The sequence below is a fragment of the Anarrhichthys ocellatus genome, unplaced genomic scaffold, assembly GCF_004355925.1.
Source record: "Anarrhichthys ocellatus isolate YVR2014 unplaced genomic scaffold, GSC_Weel_1.0 scaffold25, whole genome shotgun sequence".
In the NCBI taxonomy this organism is placed as follows: domain Eukaryota; kingdom Metazoa; phylum Chordata; class Actinopteri; order Perciformes; family Anarhichadidae; genus Anarrhichthys; species Anarrhichthys ocellatus.
The window spans coordinates 1,651,569-1,678,999 of record NW_022280055.1 but is presented as its reverse complement, the minus strand read 5'-3'; the positions used below and the strand labels follow the sequence as shown (position 1 = coordinate 1,678,999).

At 41.8% G+C, this 27,431-nt stretch overlaps 1 protein-coding gene across 5 annotated transcripts in view; it reads left to right on the top strand.

Moving 5' to 3' along the window:
• The window catches only part of LOC116391165 (regulator of G-protein signaling 6-like), a 73,080-nt gene that overhangs the window by 39,837 nt on the left and 5,812 nt on the right, over window positions 1-27,431 (top strand). For all 5 annotated transcript variants that reach the window (XM_031861463.1, XM_031861466.1, XM_031861464.1 and 2 more), the window contains 12 exons: window positions 13,930-14,026; window positions 15,671-15,721; window positions 16,759-16,865; window positions 18,959-19,010; window positions 20,126-20,190; window positions 20,435-20,511; window positions 21,686-21,767; window positions 21,934-22,008; window positions 22,418-22,519; window positions 22,767-22,828; window positions 24,998-25,108; window positions 26,227-26,352. In XM_031861463.1, coding sequence (XP_031717323.1) covers window positions 13,930-14,026; window positions 15,671-15,721; window positions 16,759-16,865; window positions 18,959-19,010; window positions 20,126-20,190; window positions 20,435-20,511; window positions 21,686-21,767; window positions 21,934-22,008; window positions 22,418-22,519; window positions 22,767-22,828; window positions 24,998-25,108; window positions 26,227-26,352 — 1,007 coding nt within the window. The remainder of the gene's footprint in view (window positions 1-13,929; window positions 14,027-15,670; window positions 15,722-16,758; window positions 16,866-18,958; window positions 19,011-20,125; window positions 20,191-20,434; window positions 20,512-21,685; window positions 21,768-21,933; window positions 22,009-22,417; window positions 22,520-22,766; window positions 22,829-24,997; window positions 25,109-26,226; window positions 26,353-27,431) is intronic.

The window sequence follows — 27,431 nt, the reverse complement described above, 5'->3', positions numbered from 1 at the left end:
GACTTGTGCAAGGTTGAATTTGGATACAACACCTTTCAATAGAAAAGATAAAGAGTAAAGAGCTTTGTCACACTACATGCCTGTCCTCTTTGCTCTTTTCCAGCCTTCAGTACTCATTTTGTATTCTTTCAGGCAGAACAGATTGTAGCGGGCCTTTAAAAACAATGACCTTTCGTGCTTCAAATCCAGGTAATCTTTTGGGTCCGTCTCTAGTCAGGTAGATGGCCTGTCGCCCAGGGCACCTTGTCCTCACTGCAGTTGGTGTCACGTGGCGTCCCAAAGGTGTTAACCATACCATGGGAGGCGAAGGCTTTAATCCCCTGCTCCTCCTGCTACCAAAGTAATAGCAATCTCCCTAACACCCTGATTTGTTCTATTTTCTTTTATAGGCTTTGCTGAATGTGATTGTTGGACATAAAGATAAAACAAAACTGTACAGAATTGACGAACACAAATGTCAGCACTATAGTAAACTGCTTACCTATTTCTATGTATGCAGCCTTCACACTATGAAGATGTTGAGGTTACATGTTATGTTTATGTTTTGAAATCGGGGAGCAAACTTGGAAATACATATTATTATAATTGGCGGTGGGTCTTGGGTCTTCTTCACCACCTAACCACTTGGATGAACCCTCCACTACTTCCCAAATAATAAAATCAAACAGCGTTAATGCAAGATATTAATAGCCATGTTAAACTTAAATGAGCTGACACTTTTGATGCGTTCGCATACTGATACTACCGTACTATTTAGTATGCAAGAGAAATATTTAGTATGTGCCAATACATAGTAAATACATGCAGTGTGCCAAAAATACCAGGAAGTCTTACTGCATCTGACCCAAATCCTCCGTTTAGTGACAGAAGACATTACATTGTTATGACTAAAAACTACGGTTTTGAGTTTGGCATTTTGGCTGTTGCCATCTATTTATTTTGCAACCGAAAATACCCTGCTTCATCCTCTATTTTACTCTAAATACGACTAAGATTAACTAAATGAACATCATGGTGTATTGTAGAAGACTTAAAACTAGTGATTGAGACCGTAAACTCAATCTCTGTGAGCATATTGGCATACTGTCACTGGTATTTAGCTCAAAGAACCGCCTCACAGAGCAGCTAGCATGGCAGATGAACAATGTTTGGAAACATATCCGACAACTTCTAAACAATAATAAACTTATTTTTCTACAAAACATATTCATATAGAGGTCATGATTAATTTTTCAGCAATACTATTTCATCCAGACACTTGTGTTGAATATTAACAGTAGTTAAGTGTTTTTAAAATAGACTCGGCCACTGTGGTGTGACTTTAGATTATGTTGTCATTTGTTTCATGTTGTTGGAGAAAAGATATGATTTGTTTCGGATGAACAAACCAGACTTTTTTTAAATTTTATTTTGTCCTCCACAATCCTGAGCGGCCTTATAGATTGCTCGGGGATGGCATCGGCTGTCAGGCAGAGATGTACTGGCAGTCAACTGTGTCAGAGTCATCCTGTTGTCATTACACTTCCATTAACAGTCACATCAGCCTGCTGCCAGGTGCACTGGGCTGAAACCAGTAAAGACTCATCATCACTGTCACACAGCCATCGTGTCTGACCTTCAGACATAAACCCGTATAATGCAGGCAGGCAGCCGCACCATCTCCAGTCATTACGCCCACTCAGGGTGAATGGCAATTCATTTGGTGTGTGTGTGAGAGACACTGTGTGTTAATGTGTGACTGATGCCCACTGACATACATTTTGGCATGACATTTAATAAGTTCCATGAAACTAATTTGACTTTTGCCAGGTTGACATGCTAATCCTCTTCATGAATATAAAAAAATGCTAATATCCTGCATGATATATTGGATCTAATACAGGATTACCTGAGTCCTCTTATTGCAGTAGTCGTATGGAAGTGCATGTTCATGAACTGTAAGTGCCCGGACCTTATGAAACAATTTCCATCATCAGTAAGATTCATTATCACATCCTTATTATGGCACACTTTGACAAAAGGTCGAGATATTATAACTTTAGCCTCTTTGTGTTACTGAGAACATGTGCAAAGGATATATTTATTTTTTTATAGCATAAAGCTCACGAGGATATGTTAATTAGGGAACTATAATACAGTGTGAAATAAGGGAGTCCTACACGGCAACACCACCGGCAAAAAAAACATACCTGATGGAATCATAATATTTACACTCGGACTATACGTTGCACCTTAGAATATTATTATTATTGTGTGGACACAACACTTCTCACATGACTGTAATCTTTCTCCTCTATGGCTGTAAAGAGTCAGCCTGAGCTTTAGCCAAATCAAGCCTCATATTAGTTTCAGCTGAACTTGTAATGTAATGAATTTGTGCATTAATTAAAGAAGGACTCTGGATTTTGTCTCCCATCTACGTTGGAATCGCTTTAGGAAGAGATTTCTATATATACTGTATGGACAAACCAATAGCTTTGTCAGCGGGAACAGTTATTGATTCAACTTAATATTTAAAATATTGAACATAGTCTGTCAAGTTCAGTGAACTTAGGGTGTTGAACATTTTTAAAACTTATAATACAACTTTCAACTAACCAACTTATGTTCAGTTATTGGTGCTACATTGAAATTCAGAACATTATTATAGCAGGAAAAAAACTTTTTCTGAGGTAATCTGTAGATATTTAATAGTTTTTATGTAAACAGCTCATCCTGGATACTGAGTTTACTGAGACAGGAAGATGTAATAGTGGTGTTTTGCATTTACATGTGGGACAAATGATGGCACGACACAGAAATAAAACAAATGAAATTAATGAAATATTATATTTGTGAAAGCTTGGGGTCGATAACCGACTGCTTTGAGTCCATGCAAATCTCGTTAATTAATTTTGAGCAGGACTGTTTGTTTTTGTCACCACTTTGTCTACTTTTCATTATAACGCTGCACATCATCATTTTTTCTTTACCTGCTTTATAATTGCACTTGTTGTTGCCTCACAGCAAGTTGAGTAATATAAAGTCCTTCACAAAGATAATTTCTCAATAAATATTTATGCTCATTATTCTCTCTGAATTTAGTCCAGAGCTTCAGGGTTTAAAATGTTTCACCACAAAGATGATCCTAGTTCACTAATTTACAATTGAGACAGTGATCTTATGTAACAGTAACGGGGGGGATCTGGCCTTTTCTTATCTAAGATCCTGTCTCAAAGTTTATTGGAGGGTATTGGAACTACGTATCGTAATTTTTGACAAGAAAATCATACCCAAATATTCCTTGTTTCAATTAGTCTAGTATAGACTATATACAACACATGCATTAGCTGGATTATTACTATAAGGGTCTCAAATTATAATACAGCAGTATATTACATGATCTTATATTACACTGGGACTATAATGGAAATAATAATAATAGCAGGGTCATAATGTTTCAATATACATTTGTGATTCCTTAAAATACCTAGTGAAAACATAGTGTTATGTTGTCCTGGGAGAAACCCAGACTTTTATTCTTAGACCATTGCAAATAAGCATCCAATGCTATAATGCTTCATATCAATATGAGATACCAGAATACAGGATAGATGGATATAATTAAAATGCAAAAAAAGGAGTTATCCTCAGAATGAGCCCCTGGCAGTCTAATCTTAGCCTGATTGTGATCTGCTCTTCAAAGATCCATGTGATATCTGTAGCGGTGCAGCAGCTGTGGGATTCAGGCACTGTAGGGGAGGAAAGTTGCCCTACTGACAGAAGAGCCTGGTCTCAGAAGGAACGGTTACCCAAGATGACACATACAGTATTCATACACCTACACACACACACACACACACACACACACACATTCCAGCACACACCAAAGCGTCTATACATACCTCATTCCACACACTACTCCACTGTTGTCTCTAAACATACAGAGCCTGGGGTACAACTACAGAGACATATTGCTTCAGCTCGATCACCATCTGATACTGCAGCATTGTGCTGTGCTATTGAACCAGGACCAAACAAGGGCTATAGTATAAACCCACGACTGGACCATGCACCACCGATACTTAGATTAAACTATGGCTGAAACACTCTATTTAACTAGAGCTAAAATACCAGTGAATAGTCAACCAATTTAGAGGTAACACACTTGTGATTTCGACAACAGTGAATTTCAAACATCATAGTGTTTCAGGGTGGATCCGACAGCGACCACTGCTGTTGTGACAAGCTTGAACATCATTATGGCCACCCACAAAATGAGCTGGGATTTCAGGATCAATTTAACTGGGGCCTCTGAAAGAACAGTTGGACATGGAGAGCGACTCTTAGCTCATTTCTTCATGCAGCCCTGTCTCACCAAATGGCGTTGACAAGACAATTTGTCATTTAGCGTGCAATAAGAAAGGTTTTTTGAACATTTCGAGTATAATTGTATGCCATTTAATCTGGACTGACTGCAGTTTTAAATACATACGCGTTAATATGCTATGCTCAGAGCAAGTGATGTAGTATAGAAAGTGAGAGGTGGATGCATCAAACAAACGCAGAACTTTCAACCTGGAGGCCAGTGTTTCAGACCAGTGTTCATGAGTTATTCTGAAGTTACGTTTGTGACTTGTTTTCCATACTAATGCTTATGTCCCGCGGAATGTCCTTAAAATGTAATTCTATTTATACGCTTTCCCCTGAGATCAAGTTGGTGTATGTTGAACTGCAACAGGAAACACAACAAATAAGTTTTGATGTTTTTTGGTGGTTCATACTCACATTTGACAGATTAAATACATTTACATTTTAAATTGGATTACTAGGATCATAAATATCACATCGGGATAATAAATTATCGGGACAAAAAGCCATGTTTGTGTGTGTGTGGGAGAGCTGATGCAGCTCATGCAATAGGTTGTGAAATCTTGATATGCTGAGGTTGTTTCCAAGGTAGCCTTGCTTTGCCAGACTGAATTTGCACTGGTCCAGGACAAGCGTTTTCTAAACTGCTGTCACATACAGTATCTTATACTATGAAAGCATAATTATACACATGATTGACCCTTTGAGGTACAGTATGTATACAATTCTTAAATCTGGTTGATAACAAACATATTAAATCGGTAGTGTATTGGCACTTTTATTGCCACCTTCCCAAACATCTTTATGTAAATTGTTTGATATTTAGATAACTCTAGCAGCAACATGATGCGCAACCTTGTGTGCCAACAACATTTCTGCATATAACACCATATTATAAGAGCTTCTACTGAAATGAGCTGCTTTCCATTTCAACGGATCATAATGAAGTTATTTTTAGTGACAAATTAAATGTTGGGAAAGTTTGTTGAGTTTGTGGTGATACAAAATACAGCATGCTGGCCGACTGGGACGTGTAGATAATGAGTCTCCTCAGACTCATTGTGTCAGATTATATATGAGGAATATGTGCATGACATTGACCTAAAATGCAGATCGAGTTTCTTTGAATCTATTTTACACCCACAAATTGAGCCAAAATCTGGCTTCCTGTCACTGGATTTGTAATTTAATCTTATGGCTGCTTTTAACCATTTACAGTATTTAGATGAAATCTGATACGCTTCATTCATGGACATACCACACATTTGTTATTGGAGATATTCGTGGCATAGTGTTGCTAATGACACATCCTTGATTGTCATAGGTAAACTTTCATCATGCTCCAGGTTATTTTAGAGCAACACGCCCATGGAGCTGGCAGGGTGCATATTGCCACCATCAATAGATCTAGGGTCAGTAATTTGCACTAGTCAGTTGTTTACCTGCAGCATTCTTGGCAGGGTGAAAGTGCAACCTTGCATGTTGCTTTATGTTCAATACATTTCATTACAACCCTGAAGCCCACTCACAACATATACTTACGTCAGAGGACTCTGTATATATTTGAAGCGTATTATTATTTCATTGGATTTGGGATTATTGCAGAAAATAAACTCTGTGGCAAAACAAACTTGTAATAGTTTTGTTTCACAAATGAACACCACTTTTATGATACATATTTTTTTTAAAGGGTGATAGCAATCATCAGAATTTAAAAAAACAAAAAACATTTACTTTGAATGAGGGAATGGCAAGTGCAGAAATATGCATTTTGAGGTTATCTGACTCATTCCTGCAGTTCTCTGCTGCACTCAGCAGAGAGTTCCTCTTCCTGGGTGTGGGTTAACCCCGCCCCCTACAATTAAGCCACACCCACCCCCAATCGTTCATGAACATGCATGCACGGGAGGATATCTGCAAGTACAGTACGTGGTTGCAGCTAATATAACATTATTAATATGTGCATGACATTTTCAAAAAACTATCTGTTTGGGTGGCTATCAGCTAATTATTTCACCCTTCTTCTCACATCTCCTTTTGCTTTTGTTGTCACTTGACTTTCTGTCTGAGCGTTCCTTATCAGTATGCAAGTGCCACTTAAAGCACAGATGACCATGTTGCAATCAGTGTGGTGTTTCAGCACTTGATTGTGAGGGATCTTGTGAAGGTCATATATAGATGTGCTATATCATTTCTGGAAGGAGTTAAATCAGCGAATGGTCTCATATGACTAGTCTGATCACATACTTTGCCTCCCCAGGAATCTAAATTAATCAGTTCATGGAGTGCAATGCTGCTCTTCAAGGTATATTTGAGCTTGCTCTTCAAGGTATATATTAAATATGACCATCAGTCATCATTTTGAAACCTTACAGCCGGTAAAAAAAAAGACTGACACTATTACCATGGTTGAGACTTATGATATATCATTTGAAGAGTGATTTAATGCATCAAAGGTAAATGCTCTACACCTTAAAAAGTCTAAAATTATCTGAAGCATCAATCCATCGTAAGGACGTTAGGCCTGTCGCAGTGTGGAAGGCTTGGAGCTGCATGGTTCCAACGAGGTAATTTTCTTTCTTTTCTCTCAAAATACGTTACCCAGGTATCCCTGCGCAGACATCCTCTGGGCCATAGCTGACATTTTCTCTCTCAGCAGGATGTATGTCTGCTTCAGTATATACACTGTGATGGCTTTTTCTGTCTCCTCTCCAAAGATCCAGAGATTTCTCTTTGTGTAAAGAAAAGCTAATTGCAGCTGTTTCATGGTCAGGAATTCACAAGGGGTATTATTTTAGAGTAAGTGTACTTTATTGGCCTCATCTGTATGCATTTGGGATGTGCATGCCAGGTTGTGGGTCCAGCTGAGTTATTGTGGCCTTTTCCCATGAGTCCACGTGGCTACTGAGAATGTATTAGTCCACTTTCATTCTGAAAAGGGTTTTCCTGCAAAACGTGTATCTTTATTTAATTTACAACACAGTGGTATTTTTATCCAAGTAAAGCATTTGAATACTTCCTTCACCTTGAATGGCGTCAATGTTTTCTAAAGACGAAGCTTACCCTTGCCATAATATCAGTTTGAAAGAATATTATGCTTATTTGTGCCTCCCTACACTTCAGTATCCATCAGATGCTTCTTTCTGTCTTGCATAAGGCTCGAGTAGGAATGATGCCCACTCAAACAATAAACAGATTACTGAGACAATGGCATCAGCATCACTGGTGAGGCCATCCTGCTGCCCAAGGGATCGTTAAACCACAATCAACAGCATAGCCTGTGTCACTCTTAATAAGCCCACCTGTCTGCCAAACTGCTTGCCAGCCCACTAGCTGGTCCATGCTAAGCTCATGACGCTAATGCTGTAATCAGGCAGCTCACTGCCCCACGGGGAGTTGAATCGAGTGGCTCGCAATAAGTCTGATGAAGTATGTTCCCACTGGATTGCACAAAAAGACAAGACAGAAACACAAACACACAGGCACACTCACACATCCCATTAACAGGGGAATACAGATGCGTTCAGGTACCTTGTGTAACTTTAAAGTGAGTCTTCACATATTTTTGATTGTTTCTCAGTTTCTGCTAAGCGATTGTTGCTGTGGCGATTTTTTTTTTTTTTAACCCGCTCCCCAGGGATGAGATCAGAAATGTGATGTTTTCATTCTTTGGTTTTCAAGCTTGAGTTTTCTTCTCATTGTTCAACCGTAGAGGCTTTCACAGATGATGCTTACTATATTACTATTAATTCGACATATGCTTGTTTAAAGCCGTCTGTTTTGTACTCTCGACTGACTAATCTAACAACTTTTACTCAACTTGTTGTATCCATGTAAAGGAAAACATCCCCTGATGCCTTTGTAGTCATGCATTTTTATTTTCCAGATTAAAAAATGGCAGCATTTTGTGATCAGACATCCAGGCGGCAATTTTGTCTTTTCCTTTCCTAAAATGATTCTGTCGACGGCTGTTTTAGTCTGTAATAATCCTGTAGTGATTACCCGTTTTGATTGGTTGGGCAGGAGTGAATTGTTCGTGACAGCGGAAGCCATTAAAGTCATTCTAGCAGCTGTCCCCACACATCATCAAGGTCTAGTTGTATTATTATATTGATTCTGATGTGTAGAACCGAAGCTGCCTGCCGTGCCCTAGCTTATGGCTGACAGCCGGCAGCAGTTTCTTTCAACAAAAGAGAGGAACAGGGTGACAAAAGACTGATGGACAGAGATGTAAAAGCAGAAGGCTTGTCAGTTTGAATGTTGGCTAGGAACGTCTAGTCTTTGAGGTGAATGAGATGTGCCTTTTCTGTATTTGTGTCCCTGAGCATTGCTTAAACTCTTAGCTGAGGATACAGACTGGAAGCTGAGGGAAACAAATAGTCTATTAATAGTTAATAGTTTAATAGTTTGTTTTTAAGAAGCATCTTAATTTCTCTTCTGTTCTCTCGCCCTCATCCTGCATTTCCTCATTGAGGTTCCTCTGCTGTACATATTCACACGTTCTTAGTGAAATGATCAAGCTTCTAAATATGAAGCAGTTAGAACAAGATACTTTTTTGTATTCTAGGACATATGATGCAATTATATTGCAGGGCACTCATACGATCAAAAATCAGCAAAGCATAATATAAGGAATGTTTGATCATTTAAAGTCTGTCTGAGAGATCTCAAAATAGTTTTACAGTATAGGATGTGTAGTATGTTGTGTCTATCTGAAGCACTGTACATTAAGTAGAGTGTACTTTGACACAGTGTGGGTGTCTGCGAGAATTGTACTCCACCGACAGCTAGATGATAAATATACTCACGAAGCTAAAAGAGTCAAGAAAATGCACACAGCATGAGGACCCTGTCACCTGCAAAATCACGTTTGGGGGAAAAGTAATTTCTACTGAATTAGGGTCGCAGTTTTAAACAGTTTAAAACATGTGGTTAACGCTGTAAATTGAAATAAATCCAAACATTGATCACTACAAAACTGCTTCATTATTTTTAGTACAAAACATCGTGGTTTGGCTTAAGATGAGTACTGAATTGAAACAAAACAAAAACACAACAAAGTGTTTATGTTAAGGCAACAAAAGTACTTGTTTCAAGAGGGACACGAGCAGTCTCCTGTGTGAGAGACAGACTTTCTATTGACTGGTTTGAAACATACTTGAGATCAAAAGCAAACATAATCCACAACAAAATATGTTTCTTTCAAAACGTAATTCACAATGCAGTTTTGTTGTGTGGGTGTGCTGTATGTGCAGTACAATACACTGTATGCTCTAGAAGCATAGGAAGTCAAGTGTTTTTTCTTTTCTCTACATCCATGACTGTGAATCATGTGTATCTTTAAAAACCCTCTCGTTCTTTTTATAGAAGTGCTGAATGCTGTGGTAGTTTTGAGTAAGCTGTCTCTAAAGCGACCAACTTATCACATCCCACTCACTGACACAAACAAGAAAGCATCTGTGCAGAGAGGGGGTGTCAACATTGCAATCAAAACGACAGATCTGACTACTACAGTGCAAAGTGGGCGTTGTTTTGTTTAATATCTCGACAGTTGTGATAAAGGGCCAATGGCACGTGCTGATCTAGCAGAACGTCCATCTTCTGCTTATATCAAATGATTTCCTGTGACTCAGTTTTGAGATTCCCTCCCACTTCATGCTGTTGTAGCAATTATGACCATGTACAGTAACCTGATTACAGCCTTTTTTTACTTTGCATGTTTAAAGGCCCCATGAAATGGGATTGTTACTTCCTTAATTTGATTTATTTACTTATAAAACAAGATTATGGGGCGGGATATTAGAGTGACTGATCGATCAATGAGAAATGAGTGATGTAGATAAGGAGAACACACTAGTGCAGCATGAGCTCACCACTCCAAATTAATTGTTTTCCGGCAGCAATTTTCCAGGAGGTTCAAGTGCTTATTTCATAGCATGTAAAAACATTAGCATGGTTAAATTAATCAAAGGCCTTGGTACACCAGAAACTCTGAAAGCTTTGTTTCTGTCCATCCATCCATCCATTTTCCACCGCTTATCCGGGGTCGGGTCGCGGTGGCAGCAGGTCAAGCAGGCCGACCCAGACCTCCCTCTCACCGGCAACATGTTCCAGCTCATTCTGGGGGATCCCGAGGCGTTCCCAGGCCAGCTGGGAGATGTAATCTCTCCAGCGTGTTCTGGGTCTTCCCCGGGGTCTCTTCCCAGTTGGACGTGCCTGGAAAACCTCCAGTGGGAGGCGTCCAGGAGGCATCCTAATTAGATGCCCGAACCACCTCAGCTGACTCCTTTCGACGCGAAGGAGTAGCGGCTCTACTCCAAGCTCCCTCCTGATGACTGAGCTCCTTACCCTATCTCTAAGGCTGAGCCCGGCCACCCTACGGAGGAAGCTCATTTCGGCCGCTTGTAGCCGCGACCTTGTCCTTTCGGTCACGACCCAGAGTTCGTGACCATAGGTGAGGGTAGGAACGTAGACCGAGTGGTAAATTGAGAGCTTTGCCTTCCGGCTCAGCTCCCTCTTCACCAAGACGGTCCGGTGCAGCGCCTGCTTTACTGCTGCAGCTGCACCGATCCGTCTGTCGATCTCCCGCTCCATCTTACCCTCACTCGTGAACAAGACCCCGAGATACTTGAACTCCTTCGCTTGAGGTAGGCACTCCGTCCCCACCTGGAGGGAGCAATCCACCGGTTTCCGGCAGAGAACCATGGCCTCAGATTTGGAGGTGCTAACTCTCATCCCCGCCGCTTCACACTCGGCTGCAAACCGCCCCAGTGAATGCTGGAGGTCACAATCCGAGGAGGCTAACAGGACCACATCATCTGCAAATAGCAGAGAAGCGATCCCGAGACCCCCGAGACTGACGTTCTCCGCCCCCAGGCTGCGCCTAGATATCCTGTCCATGAAAATCACAAACAGGACCGGTGACAAAGGGCAGCCCTGGCGGAGGCCAACACCCACTGGGAACGTGTCTGACTTATTGCCGAGAATGCGGACACAGCTCCTACTGCAGCCGTACAGAGACCGGATCGCCCGTTGTAACGGGTCCGGCACCCCATACTCCCGCAGCACCCCCCACAAGACCCCCCGAGGGACCCGGTCGAAAGCCTTCTCCAAGTCCACAAAGCACATGTAGACTGGTTGGGCAAACTCCCAGAACCCCTCCAGTAGTCTTGCGAGGGTAAAGAGCTGGTCCACTGTTCCACCGCCGGGACGGAATCCGCACTGCTCCTCTTGAATCTGAGGTTCGACAAGCGGTCGGAGCCTCCTTTCCAGCACCCTGGCATAAGCCTTCCCCGGGAGGCTGAGTAGTGTGATACCCCGGTAATTCGAGCACACTCTCCGGTCCCCCTTTTTGAAGATGGGAACCACCACCCCGGTCTGCCATTCCATGGGCACTGATCCCGACCCCCATGCGACATTGAAGAGGCGTGTCAGCCAGGACAGACCAACCATGTCCAGCGCCTTCAGCATCTCAGGGCGGATCTCATCCACCCCCGGCGCCTTGCCACCAAGGAGCTTTTTGACTACCTCGGCGACCTCTGCCAGGGATATGAGTGAGCCTCCCCCTAGGTCCTCAGGCGCTGCCTCCTCTGCAGAGGACATGTTGGTCGGGTTTAGGAGTTCCTCAAAGTGCTCTTTCCACCGCCCGACGATGTCCTCCGTCCGGGTTAGCAGTTCCCCCCCCCCCTGCTGAGAACAGCCTGGGGTAAGCCCTGCTTTCCCTTCCTGAGCCGTCGGATGGTTTGCCAGAACCTCCTTGAGGCCAACCGAAAGTCCTTCTCCATGGCCTCCCCGAACTCCTCCCATGCCCGAGTTTTAGCATTCGCGACCACCGCCGCTGCAGCCCTTCTGGCCTGCCGGTACCTGTCAGCTGCTTCAGGAGACCCCTGGGCCAACCAGGCCTTGAAGGTCTCCTTCTTCAGCTTGACGGCTTCCCTCACCTCCGGTGTCACCACCAGGTTCTCGGGTTGCCACCACGACAGGCACCGATGACCTTCTGGCCACAGCTCCTAGCGGCCGCGTCCACAATAGAGGCTTTGAACATGGTCCACTCGGATTCCGTGTCCCCAACCTCCCTCGGGATGTGTGAGAAGTTCTTCCGGAGGTGGGAGTTAAAGACCTCCCGGACAGGGTCCTCCGCCAGACGTTCCCAGTTCACCCTCACTACACGTTTGGGTTTACCGGGTCTTTCCAACTGGTTCCCCTGCCATCTGATCCAACTCACCACCAGGTGGTGATCAGTTGACAGCTCTGCTCCTCTCTTCACCCGAGTGTCCAAGACATACGTCCGCAGATCAAATGATACGATTACAAAGTCGATCATTGATCTCCGGCCTAAGGTGTTCTGGTACCAGGTACACTTATGAGCCACCTTATGTTCGAACATAGTGTTCGTTATGGCCAAACCATGGCAAGCACAGAAGTCCAATAACGAAACACCATTCGGGTTCAGATCGGGCAAGCCGTTCCTCCCAATCACCCCCCCGCCAGGTTTCTCCGTCATCGCCCACGTGAGCGTTGAAGTCCCCCAGGAGAACTATGGAGTCGGTAGGCGGCGCCCTTTCCAGGACCCCTCCCACCGACTCCAAGAAGGCCGGATACTCTGAACTGCTGTTTGGTGCATAAGCACAAACCACAGTCAGAGCCTTGCTCCCCGCAACCCGAAGGCGCATGGAGGCGACCCTCTCGCTCTCCGGGGAGAACTCCAACACAGCGGCGCTCAGCCGGGGGCTCGTGAGTATCCCCACTCCCGCCCGGCGCCTCTCACCCTGGGCAACTCCGGAAAAGGACAAAGTCCAACCCCTCTCCAGGAGCTTGGTTCCAGAGCCAGTGCTGTGTGTGGAGGTGAGTCCAACTATTTCTAGCTGGTATCGCTCCACCTCCTGCACCAGCTCCGGCTCTTTCCCCGCTAGCGAGGTGACGTTCCACGTCCCTAGAGCTAGTCTATGCCGCCGGCGATCGGCATGCCCGAGCCTCCCGCCCGACCCGCCGCCCGGTCTGCATAGCACCCGACCCCGATGCTTGTCCCTGCGGGTGGTGGGTCCACAGGGTGGCTGCTCCATGGTGTTTATTCGGGCTGAGCCCGACCGGGCCCCATGGGCAAAGGCCCGGCCACCAGACGCTCGCCTACGAGCTCCCCTCCTGGGTCTGGCTCCGGGAGGGTGCCCCGGTTTCCCTGGTCCGGGCGAGGTGGCTGTAGTCCGTGGGCTAACTATCATAGGGGTTGTTTTGAACCGCTCTTGGTCTGGGCTCTCCCCTGAAACCTGTTTGTCTTGGGAGACCCTACCAGGGGCTAATGCCCCGGACAACATAGCTCCCAGGATCACTGAGCCACTCAAACTCCTCCACCACGATAAGGTGGCGATTCACGGAGGAGTGAATTTAGAAACTTTGTTTCTGTTTGTGCTTAAATGAAGCACCCAGATTTTGTGCTGTGTCTAATTTCACAGGCAGCTCCTTTTTAACAGGTCAGCTTATAAATGTTTTTCAATCTTAATTAACTTGTTTTTTAACTGTATCTGCTTTTCTCTTTTTGTCTTTGTCCCTCTTTTTGTCCTCTTTGCCGGCCATCCCCTGCAGATTGAGGACATTGTCACTCTCATCCAGGATGAAGTGGACGGCGTGCCCATCAGAACTGTGAAAAGTTTCATGACCAAAATCCCCAGCGTTGTTACAGGTAAGAAGTAGAGAGAGAAAGAGATGTCACTGTGCAAACACTGTTCCAAGTGAGAAAGTCAAAAGGGGGGCCCTGAGGAGACCATCCACCCAATCCTCTTTGTGGATCCTGGTTTTAGGGTTAGGTTGTTAAGTGAATTACATCTTGAAATAAGGTGGATAAATCCTTCTAAAACAACAAGTCCTCAACCCTAAGCTACAGACTGTTTGTTTGTTATTGCCGTCAAAAATATGTATTAGTTTTTGATCAAACAAGCGATGCTGCTGTTTTTCCGGTTAGGATAGTCTCCCAAAAGTTCTATTTGGTATTGCATTATGTAATTTACTTTTGTCAGGGAAGCACTTCCTGTTAACTTGCAATATCTCTCCATCTCTCTTCTAACATGGATGGATCGATATACATACGTGTGTGTTGTGGCTGCATTTCATTCTGGTTCTGTTTCGGCTGCTGCTCCGTTTCTTCAGCAGTGGCTCACTGGAGAATAGCTGAAGGGAAAGTAGGAGGACATTATATGATTAAATGTTTGAAAGTGTGGAAGCGAAGCGACTAATGCTGTTGTCCTACTGTCAATGTGCCCTTAAGCAAGGCAATCAACCTCCAACTGCTTCAGTAGAGCTGGGACTCTAGGTGTCAATGTCTTGAACTGCATTATTAGGAAACATGCGCATGACATTTCAAATGGAAAAATAACAACATTGTGAGCCACTTGTACCTGTCAGGTGGGGATTGAAGTCGACCACCTTGCCTGCTGGCTGCTGTTGCTTCGATTGATAATCTAAATCACTTTAAAGTCTGGAGCCACAGTGGGAGGCTTTGACTCACCCCTAACAAATGATGGAAACAAAGAAAGGCCATTAACATTCTTCTTCTTCACTGTCTCAGTCCTTGCACTTATGGAAAATGCATTACCCCAGTTTGCCATAAGCAGAGCATATCAATAAACACAATTACTACAGCAGCGGATGGATGTGCAGAACAGCAGCTCAAATGTTTGTAGATGAGTGCCGAGGGCAAGGAAACTAATGAATGGTGAAGAATTAAACGCCGCCTCCTCTCGGGACTCAGATGAAGCAGAGGGGGAGAAAGCACAGATGAGATGAAAGTCTATCTCCTCCGACAAAAAAAACTTTTTAGTATCTTAACCCAGTGTCAGTGGGGAGAGATCATTTTAAATCTGAGCAGTGTGAGACTTGTCTTGGTTGATGTATCTGTTTCAAGACCAACTGCTTGAGATGAAGCGGTCAGAATATTTATTTCCTCTTCATCGGGTGCTCTTATTTTGAAGCTGTTTCTTTAATTTAGCTTGCAGTTCTATTTATCAAATTTTAAATATTTATTATCCTCTATTACGCATAATTTCAAATGCAGTTTTTGAGTTTACCATGGCCTTTCTTGCTTTCAATTTAATTAATCTCGTCTTATTCCATTCATTTTTTTGTTTTTGAAGGGGATAAGTAATGGAAAAGACTATTTATACATTTACATTTAGTCCCAAATGTGGTTAAAATGAGTAGGGATGATTCTATTGCTTTTCTCACTCTACCCCATTTCCTTCTATTTCTTAAATCACGCCCCATCTCTACCAGATGTGTGTCCATACACTGTACAACCATCATTTGTCTTTCTCTGTCTGACCTGATTCAGGTACAGATATTGTACAGTGGCTGATGAAGAACCTGTCCATTGAGGATCCAGGTAAGTGTTGACAAATGATACAAGACTGCAGTGCTAGTGTCAGCACTACAGGCCTTTATTCACTAAAAGGCACTTCAATATTGTAACAAGTATACATAGAAACCTACTGGGTGCAGCGTTTCCCAATTTTTAATGACAATTAATATGAAAGCATGAGTTCTATGTATATATGATGTATATTTATTGTAATGTTGAGCTCTTTCTTGAAATGGCTAGATAACAGGAGGCTGGAGTTTAGACAGGAGTTTGTCACAGCGGTCCAGTTTATGAAAGGTCAGACAGTGTGTGGGTAGGCACTGCAGGTCTTACAATCCGTTAAATGTTATCTTTTCAGAAACACAAATACGGGTATGTTAGAAATGAATAGAATATCTTGCAGTTTGCCTTCCAGTTTATCTTAAGAAACTCAAACATTATCAACAGATTTAGTTATCCACAAGGTAAAACAGGCAAAAACAACAGAATGAGCAAGGAAATAGGGAAACGCAGGATTTAACAAAAAAATGGCCCGAAGTTGTTATGAATTTGTTGTTTCGTTGAGCTGACCTGAGGCATGGTGGTGGGAGAGCAGTGTTTATTGTTGGTGCAATAGCCCACAGCCTGGACTGAGTCGATCACTGAGTCATCCTCAGTCAAACCACCTCAGTCCTGAATCCTATAGCTGAAATGCAATTTAAATTCAAAAGAATACAACAGGCTGTGGAAGATGGCAAACTGTTATCAAAAACTTTGAATGCAGACACTGTGTGACATTTAATGCCATAACACTTTAGAAAATGCTATTCTGAAGATTGTTGTATTTGGCAGCTGCTTCACTTTTCCCCCTAAAACATCAGGAGTGTCTAGTTTGATTGCATTGTCTTAATATTGCTACCACTGAGTTCATTCCATCCGAGTAGAGATGGATAGATAGATATATATATAGAGAGAGAGATAGATATATATATATATACAGTAGATATTCCCTTACGAGTGACTTTCTGAGACTAGTACTGAGGAACCCACAGTGATCAGCACTCGTTCTCTTCCTGTCACAGCTGAGGCCATGCACGTCGGGAGTCTCATTGCAGCTCAGGGGTACTTCTTCCCTATCTCAGACCACGTCCTCTCCCTCAAAGACGACGGCGCTTTCTACCGCTTTCAGGTGAGCAGGAGCATTACGAGACGATGAAGACACAGAGGAGGCTGCGGCAGGCAGATGTGGCTATTTCTACATGTTCTCTATATTTAAACACCGTGCAGTAAAGAGAGTTCTGTGAACATTTGCTTCTTGGTGTGTCTTGGGTTAAGAGGGTTACATCGTCTGTTGAGACTCCTGGAATTGGTAATGGACTCTGTTGAACTTCTCCTTTGTCCCCTGATACTGAGTGGAATATCAAATGTTGCCAACAAGTCTGACGTATTGATTTTGAAACATTGTTAAAATTACAATTACATGTATGAGGTCATTGCTGAGAGAACTGAGAAAGTATCTGATTCTGCATTTTGTGACCTCAGATTGAATTTTGAGAGACATCTGCTGGATTAGTTTACAGCTCAAACGGGTAAAGGATTTACTTTACAGTAAATGCACAATATTACGTAGCAGCATTCTAGATTCTCAATGTATAGATTCAACACTCAAAAGTAAGAAAGATGGGACAAGGTCCTCGTAGCGACAGGAAGAACTATCAACTAACTTTAATTCATAACCAAATACCTGAAGAATCAATTACATCCCCATCAGCCCTATACTTTGTGTCTCATACTAAATGGCAAACGCTAGCATGCTCATGGACATTTCAGCCGGTGAAAAAGAGCTTGATAAATGGTTAAAATACACAAAGCCAGGGCCTTCACTAGAATGACATTCTTGGAATTGTGCATTTCCTTCACGTATTGTGAGTAAAAAGCTTGATTTTCTAATAATGGCTCTTTGTTTTAATGGTTTACTATTGTTTTCTTCAATAAATGCAAATTGCCTGTGCCTTTCGTTACGGACCTAAGCTCAAACTAATCCTGCATTAGTGTGAGAGATATTGAAAAGTCCAGCGAGGCTAATCTCATTGTGAGGGCGCATACGTTTCATAAAGACCTTAATCAACTGTTGAAGATGACTTGTTCAGCAATGAAATTACAACACGCCGATCTTGATCTTGATGACAAAAGGCCCTGTCCGTTGTCCACAGCTTCTTCAGTACTATGCTGGGATCCTGTGACCCGATTAAAAATGAATGGTGATCTGTTCAAATATTCATCAAGCGGGCGAGGGAAGCAGGTCTGTACTCGGGCTGACTGGGCGGCTACCAAAAGACATGGTGTAGTTGAGTATTGCACTAGAATTAGAGTCTCATCATGGGACAATAAGGAAAGAAAGACATTTTACTGCTCCTTGACTGTTCACAGATAAAACAGTGCCATTAAAGTCACTGATTAACTATATCAGACAGTTTTATCCAGAATTTCCTAATTAAAAACAGGAAACAATGTTTTCACCTTCCTCAGTGGGGAACAGCAAGGCGGCACACGGTGAGATACGAATGATCTGTGTGTCTTCCTGCTTCCATGTTCACTGAGTCTTGTTGGAGGGCTGAGTCTCCACCGGAGCTAGAGGAGCAGTTTAATTAAACGAGACGGCAGTGCACATTACCGTGCTTTGACCTTGGATCTCCTCCTTCAAAGGGAAGTGGAAGAGGAGAAGAGGAGGAGGAGGAAGGCCGTTCCCCATAGTAGAAAAGCTACATAAAGATAATCACCATTCATTAGCATTTCATTTTCCAGGCAAATTAATTGCAAGGTGAAGAGAAACACAGAGGAGGAAAATCAAAAGAATTAACACCCATTAAAAATCTCTTTTCATTTGAAACAACTAAAGATGGTTTTGAAACTGCGATTCAAAACCCTGCAAGTAATGTCAAATACCAATCCTATCAGCTGCTCATTGCCTGCTGGCTTTATTATTCAGCTTTCCAATTGTTTATTTTGCAGCTTTCATCGCTACTCACTTTATTGTGTTGCTGCAGTACTCCCACGCCTCTGCTGTACCCCAGGATGCCTCTTACCAAGAGAAACGTTTTAGGAGTCAGCTGTTCTGAATCTGTTCAATACTGATAATGAAAACATTTGTATTGCTCACATAGTGGTGCATTGCGATCATGTGCTCTGCTGTGTGTCAGAGACGTAACAACGGTATCATAACTAACCATTGGCTGATCCTCATCTTTTCACTCTCACTTTTTCACTTTGTTTTCCCATCAGGCACCGTATTTTTGGCCGTCCAACTGTTGGGAGCCTGAGAACACAGACTATGGTAAGAGGGACACATTAACATTTTTGTTTACACACATTTCTTGGGATAAATCGTCCGTATGTATGTATTCCTCTATGTTTTGAAGGATTAATGCTTTTTTTTTAAATCAAATTGATTATCCAAGAATGGTGTTGTAATATAAATACGTAGTACCACTGAATGGCACAAAAGACGACAATACGATATCTGAAGGAGTGTTGATGGAGCCGTTGATCAGTATCAATGTCTCAACTGTAATATTTCACCAGTACTCGGTCTGTAAATTGAATTCACAGCGCTTTCAAGTGCTTGTGAGGCTAAAGTTGAGTGCATTATCCACACATAACTGACATTTACTCCTCTATATTCAGAACTAACAAAGTGATCAATTGGATCCCAAACAGCACTTTAGAAAGTGTTTCCTACAAATCTTCTATCTTCACCAAGCAACATCTTATTAAATAAAGACTGAAAACTAATTATTGTGTAGCTGTAAGTGATTATTTATAGCTCGGCTCCCACAATGTTAATCTTATCTGCAGAAACAACTATACTGTATAAATAATTCTCAGTTTCTACTTTACATGCACAGTTTTGATAGTGACTGTACAGCTATGACATGTGGAAAACTAATTATTAATTTACAGTGGGGCTGGACCAGTATGTATCAAATATAGTGTCAACAATGGGATTTGACATAATTCAATTGTTAATTATTATACCTTTTGTAGGATTAAAAACACACATATATATTAGTATAAGGTTATACTTGAACATAAATACAAAGGACCTCCCACTGAGCTATGAACTGGAACACAACGTGTACCCTTTGCTGTAGAGGGGACAAGTCAAGAGGATTAGTCAATCGCCACTCCACTTCTTGCCCTTCATCCTGTCACAGAGGCCACCGTGGTTGGAGTTTAGGGCTCAGCGCCTCTTCACACTCCACCTTATTTTCCTAAAGCAACAGATAAGTGGACAGGCGGCCTCTGAAACCAATTATACTCTCGTACCACGGGAGGTGAGGAGAGGTGAGGCAGGGACATAGGGGACGAGAGATGCATGGATGAAGGGGAATGTGTATAGCGGCCATACTGATAAATCCCAGTCTTCGATTGCATCTGTTCCCCTTGCAGCCATTTACCTGTGCAAGCGGACCATGCAGAACAAGACCAGGCTGGAGCTGGCAGATTATGAGGCGGTGAGTGCTGGATTTTCCCTCTATAGACGGATCAATACTTCTTAGGATTGATCTGTGTGTCAAGCTCGAGGCAGAAAATCACAATCCCCTGAAGGTCAGATTCATGTGTCTGTGATGATATCAGATCTATATTGTATCTCAGAAACTTCAAAGCTATGGTTTTTAATTTTTACAAGTTTTTAATGTATTTTTTCCTTCGAGATTTGTGATCATAACATGTCTGTCTCTTTCTTCTCTCCAACAGGAGAACCTAGCCAGGCTGCAGAGAGCCTTTGCCAGGAAGTGGGAGTTTATCTACATGCAGGCTGAGGCCCAGGTCAAGTAAGTGCGCTCTGTTACCACAGCAACTCATGAAACTACCATGCATGCAGTGATGTCACTCACACCTAAGGTAAAAGACAAACACTACAGTATAAAACCTCAATGTGCGACATCCCACATCATGAACAGAGAGTGTTTCTGACAGACATTAACTCTGCTGTAGTGTTTCTTATACATTAACTGTCCAGTGTTAGTGGGGCTCCGTAGGTCTACTGCTTTATGTTTCTGAGGTATGTAACATGATAAATCCTTTTCATAATTTAGCAATGATGGACCGTAAGCTTTGGGAACATATAGGAATTGGGAAATGGAGAAAGAAGAGGGTAAAAAAGAAAAAAAACAAAGATGGATACCTGACTGAACCAGAGATTTATTTATTGATATACGCTGAATCTAAGGTGTAGAGAACAGTATGTTCAACATAGTCCCAAGATCTGTAGATAAAAAAAACAAGCATTATGGACCCTGCATGGATTTTTACATGTGTGTGCGCACCTGCAACCGAGTGATTGTGCCAGTTGCTTGCAGCTTCTTTTTAAGAATTTCTTTCCGGTCGGTGTGACCAAACATTTTTGAAAAAGCCAGTGGTCACACAGAACTATGTTCCTTTACCAGCTTGGTTAAGGTAGAACATGTGACAAGTAACCAGCTGTGTATGTACAAACATATAGCTATGTAAAGAGTAAAGCACATATAGAAAAGCAAAAATATAAAGTGTGAAATTAGAATACTCGATACAATTTTGAGGTACTTTTACTTCACAAAAGTACAGTTCTTGAGTACACTTACTTAGTTATTTTCCACTATTAACTAAATTGTGGTAGAACATTAAATTGTTTATTCTCTGGGAAGGCCATTCATTTCCAAGTAAAGACACAGTAGGTCACTTTTTTATTTGAACTACAAAGGAACGATGTCCTTTCCGTAGATCTGTCCACAGTGTGTACTGTCAGTGCTGTAGTATGTACACATCAGTGGACACACACAAGAGATGGTGCACAGACAGGTGCAGGACCACGGCAAACCTTTTGAGCACATGAGCTTCAATATTGTTCAAAACTGATGGGCGTACAGACTCTATAATCTCCAGGCTTTCTCTCTCCCCTTCTTTTCCTTCCATCCTGATTCAACTGCCGCATGCTGTATTTCTCACACTGACTCATCTCATCTGCAGGATCGACAGGAAAAAGGATAAAACCGAGAGGAAGATCCTTGACAGTCAGGAGAGAGCCTTCTGGGACGTCCATAGACCTGTGGTAAGCCTCTGTATGTGCATGTGAGATTGTAGCCGTCTACTCCATCTTCCACCCACGTACTGTCTATTGTTTTCATCATCCACAGCTCTCTTTGGGTTAATCTAAAATCACCAGTACTGACTGTAATACAGATTTATTTTAATTTTTCTGCTTGTGTTTTCTCCAGCCCGGATGTGTGAACACGACAGAGATGGACATCAGGAAATGTAGACGCATGAAGAACCCCCACAGAGTTAAGAAGGTATAAGCTCCAATGACAGGGTGGGAAGCTTTTGAAGGTGAAGGTCTTCCAAGGTTTAGACAAAGAAAGAAAAGCTCCTCTTTTAAAAAATACATTATTTTAAAACCTCCACTTACTGTTACAATAAATGTACATAATGAAAAATACTGCAAATTCATAAAAATGCAGATTACTTTAATTACAGTGGCCATAAATTGACAAATAACGTAATTATAGCGACACTGTTTCTTAATGAAATGTACATTCATGCAAGCAATTATTTTTGAATTATGAATTTGTATCCTATTTAATTATACAAGTGCATTGTGGCTTTCTTAGCAGCTGATTTCATACCTTATCTGCGCTGCGAGAAAACAATAAGTACACATTGAATCTCTCTAATATCTCTCTCCCGCTTCAAACCGCCCAGTCAGTGTACGGTTTGGCGGAGGAGGGAACACCGTCTCAGAGTCCCATACACACTCCCTTGCATCACTGCAGGAAAGGCACCAAGGAGGATGTAGAGAAAGAGGTAAAATTCTGCCAAAATCATTACCTCATTTAAAAAAAATGTATATATACATTTGTACTGTGCTCCCAATGAAGTGTTGCCGACAACAATGACAGCCTCTATACTGCATATTACACTTTATGCTATCTGGTGAAATATTGCAGAAACTGTAATGTTTTCTAGCACAACGGGAGATTGTTTTTCACCACAAAACAACTTATTTTGTATTACATAAACCAAGACTGACTCCTGTCATCTCCTCTTTCAGATCTTATTCCTGAACACCCAGCTAGACCGTCACCGTATGAAGATGTCGAAAGTTGCTGAAAGGTACAGTAAAGGGAAATCTATGCACATCATGAAGAGCATGTCTGATCTTTATCTTTTCAATCTACACACGCTGAGAAGGAGACACCAGCTTTTCTCATAAAGATCTCGCCTGCCTGCTTTCACATCTGCTGTGCCGTCTCTGGCCATCTATAATCACACAAACCCGTGCTCTCTTGAATTCCCTTCTATTATATCGGTACAAGAGCAGCGGCAGATGGAGGGTGATTTGTTCTGAACCTGTAGTGGTGTCTGTTTGGTATTAGAGTGTAAGCATGATAAGAGCTTGAATTCCACAACGTTACTGATGTTGTCCTTTCTGTTTGGGGCTGATAAGTTTAGGTTTACAGGTTTAGTAGGTTGTGGTTTCTCCCTGGATTTCCCTGCTTCCCCTCATTGGTTTGGCAATGAGGAATAGGGGTCCAAGTGCAAGGCACAGGTCAACCTGCATGTTACTCCCACTCCCATTTATGTGACAGCCTATTGAAAAGAGAAAAATAGGAGCTGCCCTAATAATATTGTAACCTGTTGCCATAAGAAATCCACTTGTTTGAGGTGTTTGTATCTGTAAACAACAAAGAATTCAGGACGTCGCTGCACCAGAATTGAAAAAAATTGCAGGTTGAATTTTTTTAATTACTTGAATCAAACAGATTTGCTTTAAAAGCATCTTACCGTGCTGGCAGATTTCCATGTCAAAGTAATCAAAAATTGATTGCACTGGGTAGGGTGGTTTGGTCAGAGCAAACTGGATAAGATGCTGCTGGGTGTGAACAGGGTAGCACACATTGTAAGCTTTACAAATGTTAGAGCTATTATCTTATTATTATGATATTGTGTTGAATTGCGTTAAGTTGTACAGGCATTCTTGGTATTTTGTCCACCTTCCTTATAGATAAAAAATACATGTATACATGTGTCTCTATTCTCTATCCTCCCTGTGTGGCATATCTACTCCTGTGTTTGCTTGCCTGACAGTCCCATCCTCTGCTCAGTCAGTCGTGACAGCCATTACTTTCCAGCAGAGCAGAAAACTGTGATTACTGCTGGCTGCTGCGCTGCTCTGCCTCCATGACCCTTTAACTTCTTGACTCCTTGTACAGAGCTAAGAATAATTTGTCAGATGGGATTACTCTTTAGGTCAGTAAACATATGGTACTACTGTAGGTTGGAGTGTTTTTCTGTCAGAGATCCAGCTGTAACAGTGAGATTGAACTGCTGTTGAAACAAAATAATATATGCCAATGTGTTGACTGAACCATTGCAGCGTTGTGCTTATGGATGCATGTAAAGACAAACGTGCATGAATCCTATTTTAATGTGATACCCTGCAGCTATTTTAGCACATCTTTCAGAAAATAAAGAAGCTGATAGATGCTCACTGTGCAGTCAAAGGCAGGCTCTCACTGGATGATGATTCACTTCCTGTTAAATAGATTTTATTGTTCTTTTGGAGCTTTCCTGTTTGGGATGCAAACTAAGTGCAGAGCTTTGAAGGTAGTGAGCAAAGATAGTCTTACGTGTTGTCTCTCAAAGCACTGCTCATGAACTCCCAAACAAAGTAAGAGCGCAGGTTTTGATGGATTGTGTTCGCTGTCCGTGGTCCTGAGTCTCCTCTTGCCTTGTGTTGTTGCTTACTGCACTCACACTGCATACATCTGAGATGCGTTTGTCTCTTCTTGAAAACTTGACCATGACCTGGCATAATCATTTTTTTTCCAAAGCTTGTAAGTACTCAAATGTGTTATAGATACTGCATTATGCTTAAATGATGTCATAAAGAAACCACATTTGTGATAAGATTGTGAGCAGAGAAACATTTTCATAGTCCTGCTGTTGTTGTTGCACTTTTTTCTCCTCTTTGTCTCTCGGTTCTTGTTTCTCGCAGACTATCAAAGAGAGGTAGGAGGATCACATCTGAGCTTTTGATCAGAACAGATGTTCCTGCTTAACGATTTATTTTTTCATAATTTACTAAATCAACTTCAGATAGCATTCAAGTTACAATTAAATCAGTTTAACAGGGGAAATATTGATTGATTGAATATTGAAACATTCAAAAATGGGTGCAGTGTTAAACTTTGTCTCTTAACTTTTGACCAGCTATGCCCTCAACCTCCCGTGTGTGTGTGTGTGTGTGTGTGTGTGTGTGTGTGTGTGTGTGTGTGTCAGTCTGATAAGCTACACCGAGCAGTACATGGACTATGACCAGTTTGTGACGGTACAGGAGCCGTCCAACCCCTGGACCAGCGATGACCCCTCCCTCTGGGATCTGGAGGCCAGGTATAAGAACAGAAACCAAAGATGTTCCACTTTCACAGCCAAGTGCATATGTCGTCCTTCTTTGATAGAGTTTAACTGGTCAGTCACATATCAAAGTCTGAGAAAAAGTGCTAATCCGTGTTTGGAATGTGCAGCGATTTTATATTTTCTGGGTTAGGTGTCAGGTTTTGATGTGGGAAAATAAGACGATATCTCTCCCTCCGCTCCATTAATTTGACTGATTTATGGAGCATGGAGATAATAATAAAAAAAAAACTCAGTTCATCCCAAGTCCGACAATGTTATAGGGCTGCATTGCTTAATCAGTGGACTACTCTTTTAAATTACATTAGACATGTCTGATGAAATTTGTTGGACTGTTTTTGCTATTAAAAAAAAGTCCACGTTGAATATATTTTTGGATATGGACGTTTATTGAATTCTAAAAAACATTGTCAAAAATCCCGTCAGTTTTTCTTTTAAGATTATTTCAGCCCTTTTTTAGAAATTGTATCTTAAACCACAGCACAATAAAACAGATCAATACTGTAGAATCAAGAGTGGTTTAACGGCAGCGATGAGGACTGGAAGTGATTGGCTTTTTTCTGAATTAGTGAACGAAAGTCAGAGGTCGCTCAGCTTACTCAATCAATCCTAATCAAATATTCCACCTCAGTTTGTGTTTCAAACACGTATTGGACAAAGTCAAATAATTGATCATCTTTTGAAATGTTATCTTGACAAAAGAAGGTGATGAACTGAAGAATTACAGAGGGCAGTCGCAGCTCTCAACGAGTTGCACTGTGCTCTGGCCTGCTCTGAATTATGCAGGAATTGATTAGAGCAGACGTATGATCATTGTGCCTAATGTAGTTTAATAATTCAGCTGAATTCATTAATTGTAGGATAGGAGAAAATATATTCCCTTCGAGATTACAATTGATTTTCTGATGAATAATAGCATAATGCGCAGCTTTCCTGACACCAATCTCACATCAACATCAGCCCTCCCTACACTGAGCATTTCTCCACCATTTCCCTTTAATTAAATATCTTTTTTTTAACTTGACATCCCTGCAACAACGTAAGGTTGACGTTTACACCGCCTCTTACTCTCCATCCTCTCCCATCCCTCCCAGTAAGGAGCCCAGTCAACAGAGGGTGAAGAAGTGGGGCTTCTCTCTGGAGGAGGCCCTGAAGGACCCGGCAGGACAGGAGCTCTTCCTAAAGTTCCTGGAGTCAGAGTTTAGCTCAGAAAACCTGCGGTGAGCACACACGAATCTTCAATACTCATTTCTAACAGTTGTAGTGATTTTTGACAATTCATGATAACTTTTACATCTGCTGTTCTAGTGAAAAAAATCACATGGTGCACGGTGGTGGTCCATTTTACATTTCGGGTTTGTTGTAAAGAAAGTGGAGGAAAGGGGTGTATTTAAGGGAAAATGTATTCAGCATTAGAAAAATTGAATTTTCTGACATACAGTATAGTTCTATGTAAATTTAAGGCTGTACAAATGCACTTTTTGTGCATTTTTACTTGTGACATTTGAAGAGAGTACAACAGTTATACAAAAGCTTTCACTGCTCTGAAAATAGACAGAAAAGACAGATTTCTCTTTGGCATCCCTATTGTTCCAACCTACCATTTCAACCCACTTGTGCACTGTCAACACAGGAAGAAACAAATAACAAGTGAACTATTTTCCTGTTGCCAGTACAGGAGATCTGTACCTTGAACACACAAAGAAAAAAAGGTGCCACTCACAGAAATCAAAATGTCATAAACACAACATTTCAGGAATGAGAAGGGCAGGAATAAAACATCCTGTTGAGCTGCAGACACATAGACTTGAAAGTCAATTACTTTCTGAGTTTTGCTCAGCAAGATGCATCAGTAACTGGTTTCTTCGAAATGATTTCTCAGCAGCAGCGGAACTAAAAAAAAAAAAAAAAAAAGTGTTACGCGAACAGATCAGATGAAATGATCCTGAACTGATGCCTATTGAGAAACTTAGTAAGAGCAATAACGAGCTATGAGAGCATCTAGAATAGAATTAAACATCTGTTGTATTTTGTTTGTTTTCACCACCTTTGTAGCTCTTTCATACAATATAAAATGAATTGCTGTGAATAACAATAGAAGTTAAAGTATTATTGTGACATTTTGGAAATACACACATTGAAAATACCACTCATGTCTGTATGTTATGGAACTGGAGCTAATCAGCTACTAGCCTAGCTTAGCATGAAGACTACGTGTGTGTGTGTGTGTGTGTGTGTATGTGTGTGTGTGTGTGTGTGTGTGTGTGTGTGTGTGTGTGCTTGTACAGTATGTACACTA